Raw genomic sequence first — 22,291 nt, forward strand, 5'->3', positions numbered from 1 at the left:
AAAAAAGCTTCCGAAAAACTTAACCACGTTATTTTAGACATTTGAAAATGATATTCCAGGTTCGAATAATCGTCACCGGTGTTGGTCGTGAGCGGGAATTGGACTCGGGTCGCTGGTTCGTAGAGCAGCGCCCTAACCACTGCACCACCGCTCCCCACGACCACGATTCACAACCACAGTCCTGGCAAATCGCCTGATGAAGCTGGTTGTAATCACCAGCGAAACGTCACAGTGGTCAAAGTGTAAATGTTGTGGGTTTCCTCTCCAATACACAACCGTTGTGCTGAAGTTGTCTCCAATTGGCCATTGCGAATTGGCTGCGATCTAACCCAGAAAACTTTTATTATGAGTAACAACCAAGTGCGCGGGATGGGTCCCCGCACCTCCGACTTAGCACGGTTGGCTACACACGTTGCGAAAGAAGCTCAACATGCATGATACATACGTGTGCAGGGGACGGCAAACTGCGGCTCCGGAGCCGAATGTGGCTCACCCTTCGTGACGTCGTTTATAAAGGGACCACCGCCGACTCGTATTCACCGCACAGTTCATTTGGGCTTTTGAAATATTGAGAGTTTCTGTCTACCGAATTCGAAACAAAAAAATGGCTCCTCTTGTTATGTTGGTTTCTGACCCCTGGTCACGTGAGTTGGGCATAGACTGAGCAAATCCAATTTTTTTTTTAAGTTGAAAGCCACCCAATCTTCATAGGCTGTCATCGTCGTCACCAGATCTGTTTGCTGCCAAACGAAGGCTTCCGCACACTGTCACCATCGCGCACGGCTCTGTGATGTCACCACCCACGTGAGCAAATCTCATTTGCTCCATCTGCGCGGTGACCCTTGATTATATAATACAACACATTTTTTCCAGCCATTGTTTGTTAAGTATTACTATTACTACCACTACATGTAATTACCCCCACACTTTATTGTTTAGTTTACCCCAATCGTCGTGCTTACCGGTATCATTGCATTTTGCCTTACAGGTCACTGACGCCGGCAGTAAAAATTTGCCACTGTCAATTTGTCTCCGCAGCGTCGGAGAATCGCTGTCATTCTCGGCAGCTAGCGAGCCGGCCTCGGAGCGAGTGGACGAGCGATCGAACGAGCGAGCGAGCGAGCGGGCGAGCGGGCAGGCGGGCGGGCGGGCCAGTGAGCAAGCGGACGAGCGATCGTGCAAGCGGGCGAGACGAGACGAAGGCGAGCGAGGAGGCTCCGAGTGAGGGGGTGGGGGGTGGCCGACATGGGGCGTGTGTCTCGAGGGATGCCCGCTCGCCGCGCCTTCCTGTGGCTCGTGGCGGCCGGGGCAGCCGCCCTCCTCCTCGCCGTCTACATGCAGAGGCGGCACGGCCCCGCTGAGCACCCAGGAAGTGAGCGGACCCGCACTCATTCAGCCAGCGGCAATGACGCGGTGGCTCTCCCGTTACTTAACGGTCCGATGGGTTTATAAATATTTATTTTTGTTGAAACCACCGTCGTCGTCACAATCCAGCGGCAGCTGCAGCTGCATTCGCGAACACTAATTTATTTATTTGTTCGCCGTTTAAATAATGTTTTCCCAGAATTGCTATCGGCATCTTGGCATGGGATGAAGAATGCATTCAGATCTCTCAGGGTGGGGCAAACCATCGCGGAAGGGGATATCACAGAGCTACCTCTGAGATCAATTTCAAGTGACCTCTGGTGCGCCCGTCAAAGGGCAGCACTGGTGTAAAAGCAGGCATCCGTCATCACGTGATTCTCGCGAGCGATTGCGACCAACAAATCACTCCAGCGTTTTGATCCGACCTCCAGGTCAGGTCATGCACTCTCAAAAATCAAACTTGAATTTTTTTGAAAGGGGATTTTGTTTTCGCCGAATGTTTTTGGTGCAATGCTCATCCTCGCACAGTTCCGATGTATCAACTATATTTCAACATTTTTTTTCTGTTTTAACAAGTAAAGACAACTGAGCAGTATAGCTCTTTTTCAAAAGGTGACCTGGCCACAAATGAGAGCTCAAGGAAGTGGCTTACCAGGTGGAAATGTACAGCAGCCAAAACTCTAAACGCACGTTGATTCCAAAAGTGGTGGGAAAACCGGAGAAACCGGAGATAAATCCACGCGACCACGTGGAGAGAGACACGCAAACTCAAAATATACAGGCGTCAGAGTCGGAATCGAACCCACCACCTCCTCCATGCCAGGAGGTACCGTTCACGTTCTGTCGTAATGTGCACCGATGCCTACTTTATTGAGGGCGATTTTGGGCACGTAAAATAGAAATTGATTGATTGATTGAGGCGAGGGAGATAACATCTCGCCACTGTGGCACCCTGGTTAATAAGTGGAATGACAAACATCGTTCAATAAATCACGAACAAATTCACAAGAGATGTCACCGTGCTCGCGGATGCATCGCGTGCTGTGCTCAGCGTGTTGTTTCCGCACGATGTCTGACGTTTCGATCCACGTCCTGGGAGCGTCTGGAAGAACCGAATATCAAAAAAGACCTGAATCTCTCCCGGCGTGTGGCAGTGAAACGTCGGACAACACGCGATATAACCCAAAGGCACAACGGAGAGCTATAGAGCACAACCGCGAAAACCGAGGCAGTTGGTACATTTGGACAGTGGGCCACTGATTGCATGTGACGCCAGAGAGCCATGGAGCTGCTTTTTTGTCTTTAGTTTGCCGTAGTTCACCCGCACTTCCAAATTAGCGCGGTTGGCTACGTACGGTGCGAAAGAAGTCCAACGTACGTATGCACATACTCACTCGCCAATTAACGTGAACCATCGCGCGAGCTGCGTTCATCCTCGCAGCGGCTTTTTGTCTCGTCATCGAATAAAAACGGCGGTCGCCGCTTCATCGCGCAGCGCTTTCAGGTGGGGCTTCTGCGGCCGTCTGGAACGCTCTCCCCCTTCCGATATTGGGAAGCCGCTGGAGCTGTGTGCACTTTTACATCATCATCTAGATTGACAAACTCATTTATTTGAAACTGCTATTTGTGCGTTAGTTTGCTGTCCTTCCCCGGGACATACGATTAGCGTGGTGGGCCATGTGTGGTGCGAAAGGAGTTCAACGTACACACGAGACTGCTGTTCAATTCACAATAATAGACGTGTCTTGATGGCTCACCGTAGAAACTGTGGCAACAGCGATGGGAATTGAACCTCCCTCTCCCCCCGCAAATCGGCCCAGTGGCGAGCGAACGGTCGGCACACCACACATACCACACATACCACACACACCACACACACACCGCACACACTCACCACACACACCACACACACCACACACACACCACACACACCGCACACACACCACACACCACACACACACCACACACCACACACACCACACACACACCACACACACCACACACACACCGCACACACTCACCCCACACACCACACACACCGCACACACACCACACACATCACACACCACACACCACACACACCACACACACACACCACACACCACACACACCACACACACCCCACACCACACACCACACACACACCACACACCACACACCACACACACCACACACACACCACACACCACACACACCACACACACACCACACACACCACACACACCACACACACCACACACACCACACACACACACCACACACACCACACACACACCACACACACCACACACACCACACACACCACACACACACACCACACACACCACACACACACCACACACACCACACACACCACACACACCACACACACACACCACACACCACACACACACACCACACACACCACACACACTACACACACACACCACACACCACACACACACCACACACCACACACACACACACCACACCACACACACACACACACCACACACACACACCACACACACACCACACACACCACACACACACACACACACCACACACACCACACACACACACACCACACACACCACACACACACACCACACACACCACACACACCACACACACACACACCACACACACCACACACACCACACACCACACACACACCACACACACACCACACACACCACACACACCACACACACACACCACACACACCACACACACCACACACACCACACACACACACCACACACACACACACACCCCACACATACACCACACACACCACACACACCACACACACCACACACACACCACACACACCACACACACCACACACACACACACCACACACCACACACACACACACCACACCACACACACACACACCACACACACCACACACACCACACACACCACACACACCACACACACACCACACACACACACCACACACACACCACACACACCACACACACACCACACACACACCACACACACCACACACACCACACACACCACACACACCACACACACCACACACACACCACACACACACCACACACCACACACACCACACACACACCACACACACCACACACACACCACACACACCACACACACCACACACACACCACACACACACCACACACACCACACTCTCCCGCTCGCACACGCGCTGGGGAAATCAGCGCTCACGCTCGTGCATGCCGCAGAGTGAGGTCGAGAAGGGGGCAGCAGAGTGGGGGGTCGAGAAGGGGGCAGCAGAGTGGGGGGTTGAGAAGGGGGCAGCAGAGTGGGGGGTTGAGAAGGGGGCAGCAGAGTAGGGGTCGAGAAGGGGGCAGCAGAGTGGGGGTTGAGAAGGGGGCAGCAGAGTGGGGGGTTGACAAGGGGGCAGCAGAGTCGGGGTTGACAAGGGGGCAGCAGGGATAGGGTTGACAAGGGGGCAGCAGAGTGGGGGGTTGAGAAGGGGGCAGCAGAGTGGGGGGTTGACAAGGGGGCAGCAGAGTGGGGGTTGAGAAGGGGGCAGCAGAGTGGGGGGTTGAGAAGGGGGCAGCAGAGTGGGGGGTTGAGAAGGGGGCAGCAGAGTGGGGGGTTGAGAAGGGGGCAGCAGGGATGGAGTTGAGAAGGGGGCAGCAGAGTGGGGGGTTCAGAAGGGGGCAGCAGAGTGGGGGGTTGAGAAGGTGGCAGCAGAGTGGGGGGTTGAGAAGGGGGCAGCAGGGATGGAGTTGAGAAGGGGGCAGCAGAGTGGGGGGTTGAGAAGGGGGCAGCAGAGTGGGGGGTTGAGAAGGGGGCAGCAGGGATGGAGTTGAGAAGGGGGCAGCAGAGTGGCTTGAGAAGGGGGCAGCAGGCAAGCCTCTCGACGTTCACTTTACCAAAGTACTCGATGTGTTGCTCACGTTAACCGGCGAATATTTCCACGTGTCAGGCCACGTGTCAGGCCACTGGACGGCAAGGAAGCGATCGGCCGCTGTGCGACGGTGGCCCCAGGGGTCGGAGCGTCTGAGCCGGCACCGCTGAGACCCTTGGGTTCGAATCCGGGTGGAGTGAGTTGACGGTTTCAGCCCCTGTAACCAAAAGTGACTCTTCACGAATATCAACTGCGCTTCGTCTTTCACTTAAAATGTGGCTTCTGCCAGCTCTGAGATTTTGTTCAATAATAATTTAAGGGTGGGTTGATTGGTGTGACAGACAATTCGCATCGCATGGAGACGCCGTGCCCTTCTGGCGTAGATATACAGCGGCTGATTGAAGTGACTGCATCAACTTCCCGAGCCATTGTCTAACACCGGATCTTGTACCGGTTGCTGCAGAATTCTGAACGTAAATCTGTAGCAAAATGTAATGATAACCGGTGGGGGTGGAGGCGGGCGGGGGGGGGGGGGAGTGTGTGGCAAGGACCGATGAAAGGGACAAGATGCGTCGTGCATTTGTTGACATTCGTCTGCGTCACGTTGAGACCGACGCAACTCGTCGCGGTTGGCCCTGCAGCTCACGTCCATGCCACGCAGCGTGGTGGTGCGGGCATAGCCATCGAGCGTGCGGCTGCTGCGACTGCACCTCCGATTGGCACGCTTGTGGCTACCCACGGCGCGAATGAAGTTCAACATACAGTACCTGCAACTGCACCAGTGCCCGTCGGCCGGAGGCTCCCCACAGGCGCCGGGCCACTCAGGGAGGGGGTAAATAAGACCCGGGGAGGGGGGCTCTCGGCGTTCCTCGTCACCGCTACGCCACTCGGACCACCTATCGACTGACACGGTGACTCTGCAGATGCACGCGGAGGCCCCCGGAGACTTTACACAGCACGTGGCAAGGCTGGCACAGGACTCATGAACCTAGGTTGGACCCAGTGGTGCAATTATTGAGTGTGTAGTCGGTGCTGCTGCGCTGTGGGGGGGGGGGGGGCAGGGGGAGGTTGGGGATGTGGGAGGCAGGCAGGCGCTTGACGATGAAGAGTGAGGGAGGGAGACGGACAGAAGAGGGTCCAAATGAATGCCCTGCACCAGGGCACGTGGTTAGCCTCACCTTGTCGCCCGCCGCCGCTGTGGTGGTGGTGGTGGTGGTCCGTGAGAGCCACGCGGTATTGCTTAACATTTCACGAGGCGGATGCGTGTGATGCGAAGACAAATACGACGATAACAGCCGATAGGTTTGTGTCGCGGTGGATTTGCCCTGAGCCCCATTCCTCTGGGGATTGAAGATGTTTGAATAGCAGTGCATTTCATATGCAGGGGAAAGCTAAAGCTGGCCTTGAGCAAAAAGAAAAAAACCCACTCGCCTCCCGATAATAATAATAAACTCGGTAAACAAAACCAACAGCTGAGCTAACCCTGTCCGGATACGACGCTCATTTATATTTTAGGGTTTTTTTTCTCTCCTACTTTTATATATTTATGATAAGCTTATTAAATGCTAACAAGGGCTAAAATGTTGGTTTATCTGCGCATTGTTAAGCAGAGCTGTCATGGAGACGTTTTGAAATGACCTCATGCAGCGGATCTTTTGAATTTGCTTGGTGCATGATAAACAGACGCAACCATAGCGATGCAAGACATGCAGAGACAAAGATCCTCCGTATAGCCTTCAACAGACGGTTGGGGCAAGGGCTGTTAGCGAGCACCTACGAATGCCGGCATGACACAGGATGAGGCGAGTGGCCATCATCATGCCCAGCCGCCTTTGTCTCCCGAGTAGCGATGTTTACACACCGCACCAGGTACTCATCGGAGAGCTGAGTCCACCTAGGGGAGGACAAGTTCAGATAATCGTCACTGGTTTTGGCCGTGAAAGCTAATCAACTTTGGATGATAGACGCTTCACCACCACTCCCCATATACAAACGTACACACATACACAATATATGTGGGTACATATAATCTGGTTTCCACGAGAGACGATCCACATGTTGACGTGGCTGGCGTGTTACTTTGACAGCTATCTTCTCACACGTGCCTATTTTTTTAGTTTTAATTAACGTGCCAATCACATCATGCAAATATAATTTATCCCCCGCGAGCAACAATTTACAAGAGAAAGGCATTCTAATCCTAAGAAACATTATCACCGTTATTACAAAATGAAATTACTTAAGAAACGATTAACACATCTCAAAGCATTGTACTTTTTTGTTGGAATCGTACTTTTTATATCAAGTAATATATAAAAATCTTGATTTGAATCTGTCGTGACTGCAGGAATCCATACTCTTTGGTTCTTTCGGTAAAGTCACGTAGGTAGAAAAGAAAAAAATATATATCACGACGCTTCGATCGCAACACAAGCGTTCGTCTTAAGACAGAAAATCTACTTCGTCGTCCTACGTCGTCGTCCTACGTCGTCGTCCTACGTCATCCTACGTCGTCATCCTACATCGTCATCCTACGTCGTCGTCCTACGTCGTCGTCCTACGGCGTCGTCCTACGTCGTCCTACGTCGTCCTCCTACGTCGTCATCCTACGTCGTCGTCCTACGTCGTCATCCTACGTCGTCATCCTATGTCCCCGTCCTACGTCGGCTCATGTCGCCCTACGTCGCCGTCCTACGTCGTCTTATGCCGTCCTACGTCATCCCACGTTCCCCCACATTCCCGTTCGCCCCCACAGCGACGACCGCGGCGGCCCCCTTACGAGATAACAAGCAGTGGGGGGGGGGGGGGGTGTGACCGGCTGCCCGGCTAAGTCTTGACACAGCTCCGGCCGCCACCGGGGCGATATTGCGACATTTGTCACCATTACAGTCTGCCTGCTGCGCGCCTTCCTACCCCCTACTCGACTCTCTCCCCTAGCGACGCCTTAGCGCGCTGCCCCTCCCGCGCCGTTCAACCTCTGATCGGACCGCACCGCCGTCGTCGTTGCCACGGCCGGCGCCGAGGCCAGCCCCTTGCACTCTGAGCGGCGTAGTCACCGCCGCTACAATAAATCAACACTTTTTTATGCATCGGGCCTCTCAAGTAGCGTAACTCGAGAGGGGGGGGGGTGGAGCAAGGGGTGCCTTGCCCCCCCCCCCGCTGCCGCCCCCCGTTAGCCAAAGCTACGAGTTGGGGGGGTGGTGCCTCCCTTGGCAAGCACCATGAGATTTGTTTTCAACAACGGCGTAGAAGAACGACGGTTATTATGTAACGATGTGATTAGGCGCGAGGAGCCGCGATGCACTGTGTGTAGCCTAGGTGCGACCGTGCCAGGCAAACCAAATATTGGAGCACCACCTGATCGATTGCCGCACCCCCTGGGGCTGATAAAGTTGTCACTAGGCCACCTGAGCCCTTTTTTTCTCTCCCTCGGGCGACGCGGCGCGGGCTCACGAGGCATCAGCTCCTCGAGGAGAGCCCTCATCGGCTGCGGCTGCAAACGGGGATCGCGGGCGCAGGCACCGAGCGGGTGCAGTTTACGGAGCGCGCAGGCCGGTGCAACTGCACGGGTCGGAGGGATCCTGGGAAATTGGGCTGAGCATCTTCCACTGCCGCCCATTGGACTTCTTGTATAACGTCCCATGCCGGCCGAGCGATGGCCAGTGAAATATTGGCAATAATCCTGTTGCTGTCCGAGTCAGCCTGTGTTCAGCGAAGAGCCTGTGTCTGTCAAGAAGTTGTGACAGCGAGGAGAGTGTGTCACTAAAAAAGAGACCTGTGACAGTGATGAGCCTGTGTCAGTGATGAGGCCGTGTAAGTGAACTCCGTCCGTACCAGATGCGCATGAATCTCACTCCACGCACGCTCAGGGATGTTTTTTTTATTTTCTCTTTTCATCCAAAACCCTTCAACCAATGCCCCCTTTAAAATGTAGAGCACTCACGTGACCAATCACGTCTCGCTCTCCTGCCAAGCGCAAACTGGGAGAGAGAAAACATTTCTGCAGTTTCCAAGTCAGATTATTAAAACGTGGCAGTCCGGCTTTGTTGCCCCTAAGTCAGATTTACAAAATATAAATATCAGAGCCAACAAATGTGATGGGTTTTTTTCTTTCCCCTTCTTTTTATTCTTCTTATTTGTCACTTCTTGTTTGTTCCCTCGCCCACAGGAATCCACGCACCTGGCGCGGTGTTCGCTCACCGCGCCGTGATTAATGGGTCTGATTACGCGGCGCGGATTCAGCACCCCAACCCCCCCTCCCGCCCACGGGTCCCCTTATCTCTCGCACGGAGAATTTGTCCCGAGACGTAAATTGAAGTTGTAACCGGCCGTGCCTTAAACCTCGGCCGTGCCAGGCAGCACTCAAACGCGGCGATAATAATAATGCCTGCCTCGTAATTTTTTTTGCGAGCGACTAAAAATTTGATGAATGAAGGCAGGGGCTGACGCTGATGCAGCCCATTTAAATGAGGGTCATTAATTATCCGTGAGTGACGCTTTATCATGCGCTGCCGTGCGCGGCGCCCTCTTCCCTGTAATTGTTTTATTTCTTGCGGACCGGGATGTCTTTTTTTTTGCTGCTGTTCCAAAAGCGCCCCCTCAAGGATTCTGCGTGCCCTCGCTCGTGTGCATTGTTTGAGAGCTCCGACTCGGTCGTGCACCACCATTCCTGGAGCCATCGGGCAATTACCTTCCCCCCCGTCCCCATCAACATCCGAATAGTAAACGTTTTTTTGACTTAACACTTTCTCGACGCAAAATGTTCGCAAAAATGTTTAATGAACTTGCGTGCTATTGCTATCTTTGAAGTCACATGTCCGGTTGTTTTTTTCTTCTTCCCGCTCGCCGTCTGCTGGCTACAACCGAGCGAGCTCCTTGGTTATCGGGGCTAGCCATTCAGCGTTCCTTCCAATCGACTTGGATATCCCTGACAACCATAGATTAATTTCAGCCACGGCTGTCCGAGGCTGAGTTCTGGAAAAGGGGTCGCGGCTGGTTGGGGGGAAGGGGGGTGGGGTTCAGGGTTTTGGGAGTCCCTGAAATTATTCCAGCATGAATGTAGCCCCCCCCCCCTCTCTGCTCGCCGTGTCCAGGGATAGAACTCCCGTTGCTGAACTCATAGCTCAGTGCAATAACCACCATCACCACGCCACCACCTCACCCCCTTGTTATCTCTACATGTACCCATATTACTCACTCACGCGCTCGCGCGCACACAAAGCCAGGCACGTGTAAGTGGGACGAACGCAGGCACGTTGCATTACCCTTATTTTATCTTCTTGCCGAGTTAAATGCGAATGTGTTCACAACACGAACGCGAGACGGGTGGACTCTCTGCCATTATGAGCTGTCGAGGCCGTCCTTTCGCGGAGATCCGCGCGCTCGCCGAATGAAGACAATTGTGGGCGTTCGAGAGGGGGATGCGTTTGGCATGAAGGTTACAAACAGGGCGTGCACACATGGCGCGCAGCAGCGGCAGCAGCAGCGGAGGCAACAGCACCCCCGTTACGGGTTATAGATTCTGCGCGTGCAAAATTAACAGCTCGGAGCAGCGAGATGGGGTAGGGCTTTATATCAATGTCAAAACTATTATTTATACGCAAGATGTGCACGCGCGCGAAAAAAAACACAGAGACGCGGGAGACAAAACGAGGGAAGGGCGACTGCGGTTTATTTTTTGCGAGCGGGATTTTGTTTAGCGAACTCGAGCGGCGAGGCTTGCAGCGGCCACCGCCTTTTTGTGTTTTCGGTACCGCGAGAGCACGGAGATTTCTCCCATTTTTCACGAGGAATAAATTTGACACTGATAACATTCCACACGGAGCATTGGTGGGTGGGGGGGAGGGGGCTAATTGTATAGGGTTGAGGGCGCGGAACCGGTAGGAATTCAGAACAGGAGGTCAGAGTGATATCTGTGCGCGTATTTATTTATTTTTTTCCCCTCGTTTGGATTGGGGTCATCGGGGAGAAATAATTATGGGTAAATGCTATTTCTGTACGGTGAATACTCTTAGTGTTTGTGCCACGTCGTGCATACGGATTGATGTGAATGCATGCGCTAGCTTTAAAGTACGCGTGGATCTTTAAGAATATTTACGGTGAGTCCTTGCGAGATGCGAGTGAGTGCTTTTGGCCAGGATTTGGCTCATTTCTGTCCGAGGTGGCTGTCGTTATATTATTCTTCGGAATGCGTCTGTTTAAAATCCTCCCGGGTATCGCTGCTTAAATCCGAAACTACCGGCGCCAGGCAATAATTTTAATAAGCAATGTTTCTAAGCTCGCATTGGGCAGCGTAGATGTGATATCGCTCAGGCACCATTTACATTCGACACGCAATGACAAATCGGATTCGCCGATTAAAAAAATTGATCCGAGCGCTCACGATCAAATCGCAAATGCAAGGATCGACTCCCGATCTAAATAATGTATGAGCAACGATACTGTGGCACAATGCGTAGCGGCGATAAATAAAACCCAACGCTCAGGGTTTGCATCCCAGCCACGGCGAACATTCGTGTGCGAGCGATATCTGAACCACAACACCCTAACCAACCCTTAGCCAACCCGGCGAGAGACCAGCGTGGTGAAGTATGGTCAAACCACCGCCCCATTACTGACGCGGAAGTGAACTGACAAAGGAAATCGCGTCACATTAGAAATATCCATACCTTGCTATCCTTCCAAAAACTGGTGTCACGTAGCATCGGATTAAATACATTTTGTTGATTTCACATCTAGGCTTCCAAATAAGGATGACACGTTAAATTATGACATCATATAAACATGGTCCTGAACAACTCAAAAATCTGCAATATTTTTTTAGTTTTAATCCAAAGCCCATCCTGAATTGCTGCATGTATCATACATGATTTACATATATCGAGAAAATCCCTGTATATATGTAGTTATTGTTCACATGCACGTTGAAATATACACGCACGAATGTAGATACGATGGTGCGCGTCTCAACCTCGAGTGCTCCAGTGCTTCGCTTTGCAAAATAATTTAAAGGTCAGCCGCGCCCATTCTGGCTGTTCCGGAAAATTCAAGTGCCCAGCACCCATCGTTATTCATAAACTCAGATGTCCACGGTGGCTTTTCGTGCGAGCGAACCGGAGGACCTCAACAAAGCCCCACGCTTTACGAGAGGGCAACATTTAAAATCTCCGCACAGACAGATTCCGGAATAATTTGCCATTCTGCCATCTCCTGACCACTCCATAGCCCAATCCTACAACCGCCTGGCATTCCCAACCATGTACAAACCAAAGCTTTGAACATTTTTTTTAAAAATCCCTGCTTAGCTTCCAAAATCTGACGAAATTGTGGCACATTCGGGATGGGGATTTGGCCCACGGGCAAAGAGGGTGGGTTGGTCGCGGTTCAGCAACCGCGGATTTGCGCTAAAGTTTTCATCTCTGCGGGCACACAAAACCATCGTCGGGTCCGGAGCAGCTAAGCTGGATTGGGGCACACAGATGAATAGATGAATATATATTATATATACTCGCGCAGAAAATAAACTCAGATGGTCCCGAGGGCCTGGCTCTCGTGTGTGTACGCGTGTGACTGTGCGCATGAATAATTTACTGCCGTATTGATATTATTGACTTAAGGAGATTGAGTCCCCGGAAATCAAGAGCGTGGGATTATGTTGGTCGCCATCGTCGTCACGTGTTGCGGCCCGCCATGTTATGAATTTATTTTTCCCATTATGAGTCAGTGTAATTATTATTAATAGGCATGTAATGATTCACCCCCCCCCAGCCCCTCACCACCACTTAGCTATTCCAGCGAATAGATGACTCGTGTCTAAGCTGCGTATGTTTCGCCGTTGTGCTGCACGGTTCTCCGGCGTAGTTTCGGATCACGCCGGCGTGTTGCTCTTGGGAATGAAGTCCGACGTTTCGCTCCGCGTACTGGGAGCTTCTTCGGAGAACTCAATTGAGCAGCTCACGCTCTCCCTGGATTGTAGAGGAGTGCCAACTGCTGCTGGTGGGGCCGTTTTCTTTCCATCTGGCAACACCACCAGCAGGAGGAATCCGATGAGCTACCAAGCTCTTTTTTTCCCACAGATGTCCAGTAGGGGTGGGTCAGCAAAGCTACAGGAGCAAATAATTAAAAAAACAACGATATGAGTGCAACGGTAAGCAAGTCACGAAATATAAATACGTAATAAATGCACTTATTATATAAGTTCGATTAATCGAGATTGGACGAGGCAGCAAAGACAACGACAAAACAGTCCCAGACCACACCAATAAAACACCACACAGCAATAGTCCCTGAATAAAACGGCACATTGAACTATCGACACTGCACGGGTAAGGATCAAAGCTACAAATCTCAGTTACCAAAACGTGGCCGCTGTATCCAGTACTCATCTTCTGCGTCAGGAATGGCTGTCAAGACCGACAAGTGAATTGCTGGCCAGACACGCAAAAGGGAAAATAAGGTTTACACGTCCTCGCCTTAGAGGAGACGCACAATGGTGATGGCACGGGGATGGAGGGCTACAGAATAAACGATCCTGCTCTCGTTGCTGCCGTCTATTCTACTTCAACTTAAAAAAAAAACATTTTGTTTTATTTTAGCAGGTAAGAAGGGCCCACTGAGATATATAGCTCTTTTTAGAAGCGACCAGGCCCACGAATAACAGCTCAACGAGGACCCGGAGAAAAATCCACGCGACCATTGTGGAGAGAGAACACGCAAACTCCAAATATACAGCAGCAGGCGGCAAGGTCGAGATGGAATCCACGACCTCCTTCATACTAGGCGAGGTAGTTAACATCCCCTAGCCACCGTGATGATGATGATGAGAGAGAGAGACACGCAAACTCCAAATTTACAGCAGGCGGCAGGGTCCAGATCGAATCCACGACCTCCTGTATACCTAGCGAGGTAGCTAACATCTCGCCACCGCGGCGTCTACCACCCTAAACACGGCCTCCTCGCCACCTTCACCGGGCAAGGCCTAAAGGCGCACGCTCTCAGGATCACCACCACGATAGACATCGACGACAGCCGTCACAGCTGGTCACGTGGCAGTCGTCACCACCTGTGCCAGCAGCTGCTATAGACGCGGGTGACTTCAGCAGCCGCCACGGCACTCACACCGGAGCTTCTCGAAAAATTGACAAAGCCAGACACGTCCCTTATGTACGAGCCTAAACAGCTTGGCACATTCCACTCAGGCCGATGGAAAAAAAGGACCACAGCCCAGACTCATGCTTGGTCTCAGAGGACCAGGACAGCCGCTAATTGTTTCTCGAACAATTATAAGTAATTCCCCAAAGAGCCAACACGGACCGGCAGTCACGCACATCAGTTTACGGGTGCAGCCGTAACCTCAACACCACGGCCACCGCGTTTGAACTTTCAGGCGTCCCCTGCTGCTGGAAAAATAAACCGAAGCCCGATTGAAGAACCCGAAGCCAGAGTCTCACAAGTACTTTTAAAATAAACATTTCTTTTTAAGTCCCTGAACTCTGCACGGAGAGGGCAAAGTTGGGAGGACGTCGCTGCAGACTCGGACTCGTGTCACTCCGGCCGTGAAGCTCCTCCAGAACCAAGGGTGCCTCAAAACCAAACAGCATGCAAACCGCCGCAAAAAATAACCCCCCGCAGTGAATGTGGCAAGCTTGCCACGCGCTTTCCTGTTCAAAGGGCCATGCGCACGTCTCATCGACGAAGGGGAAATTAAAGTCACGAGCCACAGCAGTGCGACTGGAGGCAATGGAGGCCGCGCTATGGACGGTATCAAAAACCACTGAAGTCTGCGCTCCTTCGACACAGCAATAGCAAAAACAGCACAAACTTTCTCCCGAAGCCCTCTCCGCTGGATAGCAGACCTCGCCATTGGCATTTAGCCACTGGAAGGATTGCCATACGGGCCTATTTTAGCCTCGCAGCAACGCAGAAAATATTCAGTGGGAGATTAAACCCTGGTAAGCAGCCACCAGCGAATGCATTATCGCGATGCGTGTTGAATGGACCTACTTATAGATTCACAAGCCTTGTGTATCAGCCAGCTTGTATAAAAACTCTGTCAGCCTTTTAGTAATAGTAAAATAATAATATGCAGGAATAAATAATAGATTAATTCTTTATGGGTGTGAGAATATCACGTGCGAATGGAGTAGAGAGCGCGCGAGAGATGGAAATGTCTTATTATAGCTGGCCACACGCCAAGCTCATGAGCACTTTGTTTGGAAATCCAGATTCGACAAAGCAGGTGTGTGAAAAATGTATTCTTTTCATTTTCACCGGAGCGAAACGGTACGAGAGGAGAAACAGCCGCGAATATATTAAATAGCGTTAGAGTGGAGATGGCTAGCGAGGGTTTGATTACGTCGCCCGTCTAAAAGCCCCTCGCTCGCCCTAACGCAGTATCCACGCGTGATCACTATGGCACGGTGGGGGTGGTGGTGGAGATGGGGTTATTTTTTTACTTAGCCACAGCGCGAAACATGAATATTTACACAAGCCCTCTGCATGCATGATTCAGCCAGCCAGGACTCGTTTGTGTATGAACTTCTTTGACACCGTACGTAGCCAACCGTGCTAATCGGAGGTTCGGGGAAAGGACAACAAACTAAACACTCACGTCAATTTGAAAGACATTCATTTTCAATCTACATATAAAATTTCATAGCTCCAGTGGCTTCCTAATAGCGGATGGAAGAGCGTTCCAGACGGCTACAGAAGCGCATCTGAAAGCGCGCGATGCGGTGCCCGTCTTTGTTCGATGGCTAGCAGCCAAAAGCCGCTGCTGCGAGGACGACCGGAGTTTGCGTGATGGTTTAGGGTAGCACTCTTAGGTAGCGCTTTGATACTTATCATCCGTCTAAGCCACTCGCTCACCCTGAGACCGTTTCCACGCATGGTCATGGCGGCGATGATGGTGGTGTTGTTGTTGTTATGTTTTTTTAAACGTTACCACGGCGCGCAACATGGACATTTACACGAGGCACGTGAGTGCATGATTCAGCCAGCCAGGAATCCGTGCGTTCCAGCATTTGCATCCCTTTCTCTGCAGCAGACACGCGCGCCAGATACCGGGGCTTGTGGAGACGCCAATTTAATGTTTAAACGCACTATTAATAACATGGAGGTCCCCCACCCCCCTCACCTCCTTTCAGTGGCCCCGCGATGACGGAATCGTCTGAAATGCGCCTCACCATAAATAATAAATGACTTGTTGCAAGATACATTTCTATCCTTCCATTAATATTAATGCGCGTTAAAAAATTTTCCTAGAGTGTCTCCGGCACATATTTCACGCTCCGCATTAAATCACTTATTTATTTATGAACTTATTTGCGTTATTTAAACAACAACAAAAAAATGCGTTCCTTCGTTCGTCAAAAACTCGCTCCGCTACTTCATGACCGCGCCTTACGCGAAGCTGACAGATCTTTCTTGATTTGAAGCTTTCGTGACTGCAGGAATCCATACTCTCTGGGTTCTTTCGGTAAAGTCACGTAGAGAGAAAAAAATAATAAAAGAAAACACGACCTCGCAACACAAGCGTCCTGAAGACGGACGCTTGTGTTGCGACCGAAACGTCGTGTTTTCATTTATTACTATTTTTTTCCATCGACGTGACTTTACCGAAAGAACCCGGAGAGTACTGACAGTTCCTGTCCACGACTAAGGGGTGTTTCTCCCGTTTCCTCGAAGGAACGACCCAGAGGAGCACTTGTCTCGCGAGACAAGTGCAGCACCAAGCCGCCGTCAGATGTCTCTTCGCCTCGTCGCCTTGTCTCGCCGTTGCGTCGAGACCGCGCTTGGCTTTCCGAGATGTGACGAGGTCGAACGCATATCCAATAAGCTCTTTTGGTCGCAGCCTCTTAAGTCAGTATAGAGTGCTTGCCACAAATCAACACCCAAAACCGTTGCTGATCTCAACAAACATTAACCATCACGCAGACTCCGGTGATTCTCGCAGCACCGGCTCTTGGCTGGCCGTCGAAGAAAGATGGTCACCGCATTGCGCGCTTTCAGATGCGCTTCTTTGGCCGTCTGGAACGCTCTTCCTTCTGACATTAGGAAGCCACTGGAGCTATGCACTTTGAAATCGCCTCAATTGAAAACTCATTTCTTTAGAGCTGCTTTTTGTGTCTATTTTGACGTCCTTCCCCCGCACGATCCGATTATCACGGTTGGCTATACACGGTGCGAAAGAAGTTCAACATACACACATTACATGCCTAGCCGTGACCATTTCCTGCGTCGATATCTCCTTGCCAGCGTCTCACCACTTCCACTCTGTCCGTCGCTGCCTGCGTCTTTCAACCGAGTCGCCTTCCATCGCGTTCACAGTTTGGCATTTGCTGCTTGGTAAAGATCCGAGGTCTTCCCCTTCCGCCGAGCACCGTTGTGCGTTCCCTCCATCGCCGTCCTTTTGCGAACTGGTCACCATCCATCCGTCGTGTAGTCTCCCGCACCTGACCTCACCTGACCTCACCTGACCTTACCTGACCTCACCTGACCTCACCTGACCTCATCTGACCTTACCTGACTTGAGGTAGTTGGCTCCGTTCTTTTCCGCGAGAAACCCGCGGCCAGCGTTTGGGGATTATTGCCAGAAAGGGTAAAACCTATTTATCATTTTGTCATACTTTGATACCTGGCAAAAAGGTCCCATTTGTTTTGCTGCCCCCCCTGAGCTTCAAAAGCCCCTGATAGTGGCATTGTTTTTGTGTGCTGATAGTGGCATTGTCTTTGTGTGCTGTTCGCCTCTTGGCGTTGTTCTCTGGTCTGACACTAGTGGTGAGACTGGGCCCTAAAGAAGGCTGCCGTCTCTGATGTAGGCCAATCGATTTCAAAGACAATGGCATTGTCAGAGCGATGTTGGTTTGCATGTTCACCGCAAGTAGGCGTGGTCAGTGCAGACGCGATTCCTTGCAAAAGGTTTCTATTTGGTGTTTGAACATCTCAACACCTCCTGTTTTATTGCCAGAAATGGCCAAACATATTTCTTATGTTTTTCATGCTTGGGGATTTGTCGAGTGTTCGTTCGACTCTGCTGCTTCTCATCGTTTCTTCCACTTCGGTGGCGAGGTTTTACGCGGCACGGCGCAAGGCTTGCGCTTAACTGCACCCTTAGCATCCTTAATTAAGCATAACATATAATCTGTAAAGCAAGCGGAGAGATATAGGCACGCATGATACCACTAGTTATAATTGCATGCATATTAAATTTAAAGTTAAGGTCATGATCAATTTGTTTAATTGATTTTAGTTTCGCTTCCCCTTTACAGAATCCTCCAAATTAATGAAACAGCGCGTGCGTTCGGATTAGAGATGAAGCGAGATTAAGGATTTGCTACCACCGGCGAGCAATTCGCTTTGTGGAGCAGAGCATCTGCAGGTTGTGGATCCCTCCCCTTGACCTCCTCCCCCCCCCAAATCCTTGCCCCTGCCCTACCCCCCTGCCCCTCCCCCCCTACCACCTTAGTAGAATAACAATGACAAAGATCCCCCGTAGAGCCTTAATAAACTGTTGGGGCAAGTGCTGTTGGCGAGTCGAATAAGAGCCATCCACCCTCACACATCACCGCTCCGTGAATCGTGCAAATACAACAATAGCAGCAGCAGCAGCAATAGCAATAGCCGCCATTGGCCACTAAGTGGCAGTGACGTCACCACCACGACGCTTGTGCCAGGCTCGGTGCCCTTAAGCAACGCGTGTGCACGCACAACAAAGACAAAATATCCCCCTGTATAGCCTTAACAGACTTTTTGGGCAAGTGCTGTGAGCGAGTGGCGCCTATGAAGGCCAGCACGGCACACGAGGGGGTGGGTGGCCAGCACCACGTCGGGTCGCCTATGTCTCCCCAATAGTGACATTTACACACCGCACCAGGTACTCATTTGAGGCTGAGTTGACCTAGGGAAGGCCCAGGGTCGGTTAAAATATTCTCCACTGTTATTGGTGGTGAGCAGGATTCGAATTCGGGTCGCAGGGTATCCTGGCGCAGCGCGTAACCGCTACACTGCTGGCTATCGCCTGATGAAGCTGGTTGTAATCACCAGCGAAACGTCAGCAGTTCTCGAATTATAAATGTTATGGGTTTACTCTCCAACACACCGGTGTGCTGAAGTAGTAACTACTGTAATTGGCTCTTTTTTACATGACAAACCTTACAAATTGCCTGTGTCGGGTGGAGGCGGGTTTAACGACACATTTATTACCTGAGCTGGTCCTCCCCTAGGTCGACTCAGCCTCAAACGAGTACCTGGTGCGGTGTGTAAGCACATCTCCACTCGGGGAGGCAAAGGCGGCTCGGCGTGGCGTTGGCCACACACCCCCTGGTGTGCCGTGCCGGCCTTTATAGGTGCTCGCTAACAGCACTTGCCCCTACAGTCTGTTAAGGCTACACTGGTGATCTTTGTCTTTGTACGTGGCACAGTGGGGGAGCCGGAGTGTCGCGGTTAGCGCGTGCCACCCCCCTTGTTGCTCTCCGTGGTGGGGGAGCAGCGCAGGCGGAGGGCATTCACTGCGGAGCGGGGTGCCCCTCGCTGCCCCCAACGGGCCGAGGGGCGGCAGCGATTCGGTGCGTGAAGGTCGGCAGCGGCTGATTTTGATGGATGCCGGTGCAATGATCCTCGGTTACACGTCGATGCTACGAGCAAACTACTGGGCGTGTGTTGAGAGAGAAAGAAAAATAGCTTCGTAGCTCATCGGATTCCTCCCGTGTACATCGATATTCCGATTCTGAAACGTTCTCGCCCGCCGCGTGCATGGCACGCGCGCGTCGTGGTGACGTCACCGCCCACTTCGTGGTGAGCGGCGGTTGTTGTTGTCGTTGCTGCTGTGTGTGTGCGTGTGTGCACGTATGTGCACGTATGTGCGTGTGCATGTGTGTGTGTGCGCGTGTGCGCGCGTGTGTGTGTGTGCGTGTGCGCGTGTGTGCGTGTGTGTGCATGTGTGTGCGTGTGCGCGCGTGTGTGCGCGTGTGTGTGTGCGTGTGGCGTCGTGAAGTGGTGAGCGCGCTGCGCTACGAACCCGGCGACCTCAGTTCGATTCCAGGACACGACTGACATCGGTGTGGCGGATAATTGGAACTGGTCCTGGGGCCTCCTCTAGGTCGACTCGGCCTCAAATGAGCACGTAAACGAGTAGGGAGCCGTGTGTATAACGCCAGCACTGCGGAGACAATAGGCAGCGGAGCAATGGTGTCTCGCCACACCAACCCTGTCTGTGCCGTACCGGCCTTGATAGGTGCTCGCTAACATAACTCTTGCCCCTACAGTCTGTTAAGTCTACACGGAGGATCTTTTGTGAACGTGAGCGCGAAGGTGGGATGGGTGTGGCGCTGCCCAAACCACCCCCTCCCTCCCCCCGCCGTGGTGTGACAGGCCGACCTGAATGTTTGCTCACTCACTCACAGCAAACCGGCCTGGCGATCTGGCCGGGTGGCTCAGTGGTCGAGTGAGCGGTTCGCGATCGCAAGGTTGGGAGCTCAATTCCTGGTTGAGATGGTGGTGGGATGCGGGAGATGGGGTGGGGGGCTGGTTGACTCAGCCCATCATCCCTCCCATGGTGGGTTAAATGAATACCACTTTGTCGAGAGGTCAACGGTGGTTTTGGTCTACAGGTAAACTCGCCCCCGTCAAAGGAATGCGGAATGTCCACCGCTGGCTCGGGACTGCCAGCGGGAGAGGAGCGCTGTCACAATCGCTCAATTGAGCAGCAAATCGCCGTGGCTTGAAGAGCGCGTGCGCTCAGAGTGTGTGGATGGCTAAACTGGGGGATCGTTGTGCGTCTCTGTGTTGTGCGTGTTTGTGCGCGTGTGTACATGTGCATACTAGTGTGCGTGTGTGCAAGTATGGGGAGCGCGCAGTGCTATGGACCCGGAGGAACCGAGTTCGATTCCTGCACACGACCAGTACCAGTGGCAGATATCTGAACAGGGCTTGGGCCTCGTCTATGTCGACTCAGTCCTCAAATCCGTAACTGGTGCGGTGTGCTAACGTCGTCACTCGCCGGTCGGGTGTGGTGCTTGCCACCCACTCCTTCGTGTGCCCTGCCGGAGTTTATAGGTGCTCGCTAACAAGACTTTCCCCAAAAAGTCTGTTAAGGCTATACGGGGGATCTTTGTCTTTGTGTGTGCGCATTTGCACGTGGAGGGGTGCACGTACGCGTGGCAGCGGCGTCGCAGTGCCGAGCGTACTGCGCGATGAACCCGGCCACCTGAGCTCGATTCCCAGACAGAGCTGTTAGCGAACGATATCTGAACCGGTCCTGGGCCTCCTCTTCCCTCGGGTAGATTTGGTGAGCAACCGGGGATACAAAAGTGGGCAGGACTTTGTCTTTGTACAGTTTTTTTTTTTTACAGATGGCATTGTGCAACGTGATGAATTGTTCGCGTTGAGCTTAGCAACGAAGGAAATTGCATCACCCTCGGTGCATGTTTGACGTGTATAATAGTGCACCCGAATATGAAACGTCCGTTGCAACATTTTCCTCTTCGTGGTTCAGTGAATCCTCAACTCTGGCTGCACTTTGCATACGAATTTTGGCTCAGTCCTCATCACCAACGCAGAGGTTTTCCTCCAACAGTAAACAACATGTTGCACATTTGGTAACCTCGCCGTTATCATAGCGCAGGGGCTGTCACCAAGGCGCTACGTTTCTCAGGTGGGTAGAGTTCGCCAGTAGTCCTTTCGTGGATTTACCCCATTGAGTAGTTTGCGGGTTGTTTTAAATATCTGGTTAATTTGGATCAAGATGCGGACATCTCGATCCGGAGTTCGCGTGATGGTAACATTTCGGAAGCTAAGTTTGGCCTGAAGCCTCGAAAGTGCCTGGATGGATGCCCACCACACACCACCCTCTGCTGAGACACGGGGACACATGGCTTTAGGCCTTTCATCGTTTCTAAATGCGCTCGCACGCTCTGCAACGCGCGGGCAGTGTTCCTGTAATTCGATTAGCCGCACAATTGCTCAATATATACAAAGACAAAGCTCCCCCTATATAGTCTTCAACAGTCTGTTGGGGCAGGTGCTGTTCGCCAGCAGCTATGGGTGGCCAGCGCCACGTTCGGCCGCCTTTGTCTCCCGAGTGCCAAC

At 52.1% G+C, this 22,291-nt stretch overlaps 1 protein-coding gene across 2 annotated transcripts in view; it reads left to right on the forward strand.

Annotated features, from left to right (window-relative positions):
• Positions 1–22,291, forward strand: part of LOC116945970 (carbohydrate sulfotransferase 8-like) — a 104,651-nt gene that overhangs the window by 51,714 nt on the left and 30,646 nt on the right. For both annotated transcript variants that reach the window (XM_076069632.1, XM_032960702.2), the window contains exon 2: positions 1,039–1,372. In XM_076069632.1, coding sequence (XP_075925747.1) covers positions 1,246–1,372 — 127 coding nt within the window. In that variant the 5' untranslated portion in view covers positions 1,039–1,245. The remainder of the gene's footprint in view (positions 1–1,038; positions 1,373–22,291) is intronic.

Source organism: Petromyzon marinus, chromosome 25 (genome assembly GCF_048934315.1).
Source record: "Petromyzon marinus isolate PM22_M1 ecotype Great Lakes invasive population chromosome 25, UKy_Petmar_22M1.pri1.0, whole genome shotgun sequence".
Classification (NCBI taxonomy): domain Eukaryota; kingdom Metazoa; phylum Chordata; class Hyperoartia; order Petromyzontiformes; family Petromyzontidae; genus Petromyzon; species Petromyzon marinus.